This window comes from Apaloderma vittatum, unplaced genomic scaffold (genome assembly GCF_000703405.1).
Source record: "Apaloderma vittatum isolate BGI_N311 unplaced genomic scaffold, ASM70340v1 scaffold26913, whole genome shotgun sequence".
NCBI lineage: Eukaryota > Metazoa > Chordata > Aves > Trogoniformes > Trogonidae > Apaloderma > Apaloderma vittatum.
Window position 1 is genome coordinate 36,594 of NW_009709257.1, and position 8,075 is coordinate 44,668.

The 8,075-nt window shown below is 41.3% G+C and overlaps 1 protein-coding gene across 1 annotated transcript in view; it reads right to left on the reverse strand.

Moving 5' to 3' along the window:
- Positions 1–1,089: 1,089 nt before the first annotated feature.
- Positions 1,090–8,075, reverse strand: part of LCOR (ligand dependent nuclear receptor corepressor) — a 22,376-nt gene continuing 15,390 nt past the window's right edge. Inside the window, exons 4-5 of the mRNA XM_009866853.1 lie at positions 5,366–5,459; positions 1,090–2,616 (exon numbers count right to left, since the gene is read on the reverse strand). Of these exons, the coding sequence (XP_009865155.1) occupies positions 1,647–2,616; positions 5,366–5,459 (1,064 nt within the window). The 3' untranslated portion in view covers positions 1,090–1,646. The remainder of the gene's footprint in view (positions 2,617–5,365; positions 5,460–8,075) is intronic.

An 8,075-nucleotide genomic window follows, 5' to 3' on the forward strand; every position in this document is an offset into this window, starting at 1 on the left:
CTTTTGGTTGTGCAAATGGGAAAGAAAAAAGAAAACAAACAAACGAACAAACAAAAAGGTAATTCTATCTACCTTTTGCACAGATTAAGACCAAATTCTTTCTACCTGAAGAACCAGCAATTCCGATTTGGTCATATTGTGGTAAGTCCAGTAAGCTCCACCTAGTTACCGACCACTCCCGCAGAAAGTATCAAAGATAAAAGTTCTGTACAAAACTTATCCTGGATCACCATATGATAACGATATCATCATATTGAAAAAAAATGGATTGGTGGTTTATGGAGTGCTTTTATGGTGTTCAAATGCTTGTTCTAGCATGTGCTAAACCACTATCAAAATAGATTAAATAAAAACAACAACAAAAAAAGCAGGACTTACATTAATTCCTGCTACTGGCAACTGTAATATTTAAAAAGGAAACACCCATTCACTGAGTGTTCGACCCTGACAGTATTACAGATAGATATGATGCAGAGCCTGAATTAGACCAGGCTACCAGTGTTTTACTTCTTCCCTGAACATTAACAAGCTCCTTCACTAATGTGGATATTTGGGCAGACTACTGAGGTTGTAACGTTTGAGATCACTGTTTCGTGGGCTTTTTTTTTTTTTCTTTTTTGCAATATCACAGTAGTTTGTTACACAAATCCCCCTTCCCCAGATTAGAGTCATTTAAACTAGCTGTTGGAACCACATAGTTTAGTAAACTCAGAATCAAGTCTGTAAAAAGCATAAAGGTCAGAAAGAACCGTAGTTCTGTTATAATGAGGCATACCCTAATACATCATTTAGTGTACCCTGACTGCTCCTGACTGTGAGAAGCTTGTCTTCCGTGAGATAAGGCTACATCCTCAAGCAGGTGAGTCTAAATATCACCCTTCAAAAATATCAAACAAAATTACAGCAAAGGTAGTGTCACAAATAATTAACTGACATATTCTGAAGGTAGTGTACGTAAATTTTCCCTCCCCTCCCCTCCGGGTGAGCACTAAGCAGTCAGCGAATGGTAAGTATGTTTAATTCAGAAAGAAAATAGTGGAGAGCCTAATCAGACCCTCTAACAAAGAAATCTCTGAGTTCAAGAGAGGTACCATTCCTAAGACTTGATTTAGTTTAAATCTTTCAATCAACTGGATCAAAGAAAAGGAGGGGGGGAAAGATTTCTGAAACATTTTGAAGAATGACAGTCTGATTCTCATTCGAAAAATGCCTGGTTTTAGGAGAGGATAATTTTAACAAAGTGGACTTATTCCTATAAAGGCAGACACGAAAAATCCAACACCAGAAGTTTGGGCAGGCTCTGCAGGCAAGATGTCCACTTTCACAGATCTGCATTCTTTGTGAGGTAACTCAACTCCCTATTACAGAGAAACATGCAAAAGGCAAAAGAAAAAAAGAAAAAAGGAAAGAAAAGAAAAAAGGGTGTCATGGGCAGGTGAGGGAGGGGAACTGCGCCGTATCGGGCTGGAAAAATTTACAAATGTGACATTCAGAGCACACCTTTCACCTGTGTCCACACAACTCTATGCTAAACTGCAAAGAAAAGAGCATTGCAGTAAACAGGACGATCAGGTGCGCTCAGTGGTGGTGGAACTATGCAGTAGTGCTCACCCAGTTTGCAAAGTAATTGGCACTCTACAACATCCCTACTCATCTTTCAATTCATTCGCACTTTGTGCTGCTTCTCCCTGGGGATCTAATTCAATCTTTACTGAAACATCCTGCCCCTCCGACCTCATTAATTTCATTTTTTTCTTTGGAGGGTTTTTCAAAGTGCCCAGCCTCTCTTTAACTTTGTACTCCAGTGTACTGTGGGGGATCCCATAAATACTCTGAGCTTTGGAAACACTCATTTTCCCGCTCATAACCACAGAGATTGCTTCCTCCAGTATCTCGCTGTTGTACTGTCTGTATCTCCCTCTTTTCTTCCTAGGTTGCTTGGAGCCAGGATCTCCCTCTTGATCTGAGGTGGGATATGGCTGTCCAGAGGTAGACTGCTCAGCATCTGAGCCCCAGGAATCTGGTCCAGCATCCAGCAAACTTCTCCTGTTTTGTTTTGGAAGGATAGCCCTTAACTTTTTGCTAAGCGCGCTCTCCGTTTGTGAACCCATTACCAAAGAGCTATAGCTGTACTGGTCACCAGTGCGGGACTCCCATGAAAGGTCCATGCCTCGAACTTGTGGTATCTTTAAATCCACAGGAGATGAATGGCTCACGTCCTTTTTCCCATCCTGTTTAGTTTGAAGTGCCATTTTTTGAAAGGCAGAGTTTTCTGTAAGAAAAGGAAGGTCACTGATGTTGCTGAGTGCACCATTTCCCCTGAATTTCATGCGGCTGAAATTGAATTCGTAGTGTGGTTTTGCCCAAGAAGCCTCCCTGGATAATATTAAGTGCTGTCCATGATTCTGTAGTCCAGATGGCCCATGGCTGGCAGCCGTAGAAAACTGGTTTCTGCTCAGCAGTTCTTCACTAATCTGGAGTGATCGAGCCAGCGGTACTTTAAGAGATGTGGAGTGGCCATAACCTTCCCTGGTTCCATCCTGCAAGCTTCTTGGAGGTACCCCATCACCACTCTGTAGTCCCTCCGGATGGTGCTGGCTGGGTCTCCCAGGTCGCCTAATTGGATGGAAGGAAACTGATGTGAGCAGGACTTGCACAGGTAGGGAGGGATGGGTGAGGGGGCCACTCCTTTATTAGAAGGCCTTGCTTGGGTAACATCACGTTTTGCGTTTTTTTTTTTTCTCTAAATTTTTTATTTTATTTTATTTTTTATTTAATTTTTTTAAAGTCTCAGCATCAGTCAGTTTTAAAACTTGTTCGCAAAAAAAGAGAAGCTTTTTGGGCAAAGAAAAATGAAACCTGTTGGCTGGTCTCTGGTTGGGTTCACAAATTCTCGGAGTGGAAAAGACTTCGCGCAAGCGTCTGAAAATAGCACCTTAATTACAAAGTAATGATCAATCGCCATAGATCTACACACAACTGTGTTACTGGTGTGACGTTACCACTAAACAAGTACAGTAATAAAAGAGTAAGCCAAAGTGCAACATATTCAACATGCAAATATGACTGCCACCTGCAGTATCTACATATTGGTGGAAACCTTGGATGGTGTTTGCTTACATCAGATTGAAGAATTGCTGCTCAGGATTAAAAAAAAAAATGCTTAGGAGGCCTCAAAGGTTGACTTTCATTTAGCACCAAATATGAAAGCTGGGATACTGCAGATCAAAGGAAAACACTGCATTACACTAGACTTACCAAACTGCTTCCTTAACAACTAATTGTGTGTATACATGTCCCTGATTCTCATTTGATATGTACCATGGTTAGGAAAAAAAGCAAAACAAAGATCTGGCTCCAGCTATCATCCAGATCAAGGGCTAACAGCACAAAAAGCAGGAGGTTTCCTTTCGTCACAAGCGTTCCTTCTAAGACACAAAGAACTGGTATTGCAGAGAAATGTGTATTTTAATGTTTTGTTCGTTTGCCCCGCCCCCATAGTATCTAAGTCTCACTAGTTTCAAAATCCACCTCCAAACTTCTCCTTGTTCAACACAGAGAGCCCAGTAAGAAATTCTGCTCAAACCCCCTGGGATGCTCTGCTGGTGTAAAGCCCCCTAGCTAAGTCAGCGTTACTCAAGGATAGGACAGGTACCACTGAAAAGCTAAGTTATTCTTTTTAACATCACATCAGGATTTAAAGGAAAGGTTTAGAGAAAAGACATCCACTTGGCACGTAACACACACAGTGCTTGACACACGTGCCGCTAGCTTCTCTCCAGGATGCGACAGGTCATCATTAAAGTGGGTAACGTGACTCAACACAGATTCGGAACAAAATCCAGAGAAGTGAAAGGAAGTTTGCTATTCCACAGGGCTCTCTCGAGCCACGTGCGTTCTCTGCCCCTCCTACAGCACATATCGGCATCGGCCAGGCAGTGACCGCACCTAAAGAGGGCTCGTGCTGGCAGCTTGCTCAGACAGAGGGTCACACCTGATCACGTCGATGCTAAACAAGACTGCAGTCAGCCTCGTGTACCACACCTCGGTACGAGTAACCACAGGTGCCGCAGCCTCTCTGGACCCACAGGAGCGATGGGGACAGCGCCAGATGCTGGCCCTGTCTCCCTCACGCATTGGACTTCGGCCCTCACTTGATACACAAACAAGGGAACAAACAATGCACAGCCTCGGCGGCTTCTGCTGCCTTCCTAGGAATATAAAGCTGGAAATAACCTGCTCAGACTTAGAAAGAGAAGAGCTGCAGGTGGGGAAGATTTACGCTAAGGAATTGTGAAAAAGTATTAACTTTTGAACAAGGATTCAAGTATTTTATTGATAGAAATATTGAATGGGAAAAGTAATATTGAAGGGAGAAATCTGAGACTAATTTTGTTCCAAGGAGGAATGCAAATGTTAAATCAGTTGTTAGCAGTACACAGGACTGGTGGTGGCAGTGGGTGGTTAGTTTAAAATTTGGAGGTTTTCAAAGGCTCTTGCAAAGCTAAATCCAGCAACTAAACAGCAGTTGAAACCATATACTCTTTCTGTACTTCACTAAAAAAAAAATCACTTGTCCACAGCAGATTCAAGACAAAATTCTCCCATCAGCACCCAAAATCCCTCTTACTCCCCATCAGCCTCTCCAGCACATTTAACTCCATCCTAACTAAGAGTAAAGGGTTTCTGAATGTATGCAGTGACCATTAGAAATATGAAACCTAAAAGAACTTTTTTTTGATATAGCAGTCTTCCACACCTTGAACTACTTAAGGCAAGAGTAATACACCACATATTTTATAAATTTTTAATAAAGAACTTGTTCAGTGCTACAGTACAACTGAAAATCCAAAAAGCCACATATGAAGTTTTCTGACTCCATCCCCCAGCCCCTTTTCTTTTTTTAGGTTGTGGTTTATGGTAGGAAATATTAACAAAGAGCACATGCAGTGATTCAAATCTAATTCAGCTCGGTTTATCACCCAAATCATTGCTACCTCTCAAATAATCTTTCCTGCTAGCTACCTTTCCCCTAAGTGAAATGAAGTGTGCATTGTATTTAACTGAACTTGCACCTCCATGTTCATCACCTATCACTAAACCCGGGAAGCAGGTAATGGAAAGATAAGTACTGAAACGGCCAAAATAACAGATATTAGCATTTTTAAGTGCAATTAAAAACTGTCTCAGTTTGCAACAACTCTTATTTGGCAGGTGGGGTGAAGGTATTTGCCGAAGGTACAAGTTAAAAAACACATTACTCCAAAGGGTTAACGTCAAAAGTAAGTTAAAACTAACAGGAGGTAAGCACACATTTTTAGTAAAAAACAGTTTTAGAAGGTCACAGTAAGTTGATTTCTCTTACCCATTTCCTGGAGTACTGGAGCACCCTGGAGAATGACTCAGAGAGGTGCTGCCGGCACAAGGACTCTTCTTAGTGGATAAATCAAGCACACCGTCTGCAGAGACAAAAGAATGACTTCAGTGTTTGAAGAAGCAGGATCAGCCACCTCGTCCCTTGGCAAAACAAGTCTAAAGTCATATTTAGCACACAGCATCTCCTATTTTTTTTTTTTATAAACAAAGGCTTGGATTTGTTTGCAAATTTTGCTTACAAGTGGCTTCAACATAGTCCTCAGAAATCACAACAAAAATTGGCAAAAATTTAAAGTGCATCCATTACCAGAGCCTGAGAATAAAAGCTGACCCACAAATGGCAGTTCAGGTTACAACACAGTCCACTGCATAACTAACCCTCAGCAGTCCCAAAATGAGACAATCTTCAAATTCCTGAGACAGTTCACAGGTGGGCTTTTGATTATTATGTTTTTAAATCCAAATCTCTGTAGGAAATTTCATCAAGAACTTAATTCTGGAAACTCACTTTCCAACGAACACACACAAATATGAGACTCTTCCTAACCCAGCAGCTAGCTTCATCCTTTTTTCCATGCCTCCAGTGTATCCCTACTGGCAAAGCTGCTGCCTTTCCCCTATCTATTGCGCCACTTTACTCCCTCTCTTCTTCCATACACCAGACTGTTCTTCCTGCCAGACTGCTTCTTCCATTCTCACTAATGGCACTTCCTCACATTCACCCATGCTCCTCTGCAAGCCCTTACGCAAATTCTGCATTTCTAAGCAACAGAAAAGGGAGTACTTTCTGCTAGAAGAGCCTTCTTCCCACTGCACTGAAACAACTTGAAATTCTGGTCATTTTAATAAGGGCAACATCGTCATAGAAGCAGCAGGGCCATCTGAAATTCCTGGAAACTTTCAAACAAGGACTTTGTGAGGCAGAGATAAAGGAAACCTGTTGGCAAGGCACACCGGAGACATTTCAGAGCTCCTCACTCCTTCCATCTAATCAAGCAAATACCACACAACACAAGAACAATGTAAGATGGCTTTAAGATTGCTTAAAGTTCTCATTTGACATATGGAGAGAAAACATGATAAACAGTGAACTAGAATTAACTTACGGAAAGCTGTTCCACCCACCGCATTTGGGAACACACCACAACCCAAACTTAAGCAGAGAATTCAGTCTTCCTCTTGAACAACACTTATGCAGCCACAAGACACAGAGGCCGGATCAAGCGGCACCTCCTTTTCAAGGGGCGATACTGAGGAGCACAGGCTGCTGCCAGAGGCACTTGCAACCACGCTTCCTCTGTCAGAAAGGCCATCACGACCTAGAAAGTCTCCAAAGGCAAGTAGGGCCAGTCTTGCACCCCACGGAGAAGTTTAGACCTAGCTGGGTTCCCCTCAACCCACTAGAACGGAAATATCACGGTAAGCACCACCAGCAGCCTTTTGTGACAGCCTCTTAAATCTCTCCTTAACAAGTCTGGCAAAACCTCTTCCCAATTACATTAAATGTAAACTGGGAAAAAAAATAATTAAATCAGCAGATTACTGTATAGGTTAATATGCACATGTTCTAATTCTGTAACAAGTGTTAAGAACATTATAGATTATCTTACAGCTTTTTCATCACATGGTAGCTAAAGAACAGTTCATGTACACGCTTTCTTCTTCACCATACAATTCTCTAATTTAAAAACAAACAAAAAAACAGAAGCAAAACTGATTCCTTCACTCTCTTTCAGGGAAAAGCTTCACAATGAGAACAGTTTAACATTTAAAAACATATATGCAAAAGATACCCGTGAACTACATTTGTAATAAAATTAGGTAGAAACAAATGCCTGTGCCTGTCATGAGCTAAATGTACAGGTCCACACAGCAAGAAAGGCACCACGCTGCCTTTCACTGCAGTTTTATAACCATAGCATGGCAACAACTTTCAATAAGCGCTCTAAGTGCTGTTAAGTGTCCAGAGACCCAATCTACGTATTGTCAGACACATAAAATTGATCTTTTTACAAAAGTCTTCATAAATGTATGTTCAAAGAATAAAAGGATATCTACAATTCTATACTAGCTAACAAAAAGGTGGAGTTTTTTGGTTTTTTAAGGACACCTTTCCCACTTGAGGATGGACAGCCTACTTTGTATTTGATAGAAAGATTTCAGACACCAACACATTTCTAAATAAGGGTAGAGGGGCTAATTTTAATCCTTTCAGTAGGATACACTTATGATAACCTCTATTCAACAGTTTCAGAAAAAACACATTCACATGCTACAGTCACTCACAGAATTTGCTTGCTAAAAAACATATCTGATGGAATGCAAGGTTTTCAAATTAAAAGCGGCTCTGCAACACTGTTACAAGTTATTCAATCTGTGCTCTGCAGAACAAGGCTATTTTTAAGGTAGAAAAGAGACGTTTCTTCCAAACACATAAACCTGACAATTTTGTGTGGTTCACGGGTATCATTTTTACAGCCTTCACAGAGCAATTTCTCATAGATTTTTAAAGGGCATTGTGTTCACACTCTGACCAGGAAGAAAATAAGTGGGTCCTTCAGTCAGAGACTGTGTACCCATCTTCAGACAACATTATGGTGTTCATGACCACATGAAAACTCGTCTTATCGTTGTGAGGTTGTCTTATCAGCAAGCGTACAGTCTACTTTGGTTGGATTGTTTTCCGCAGTTCCCAGCAG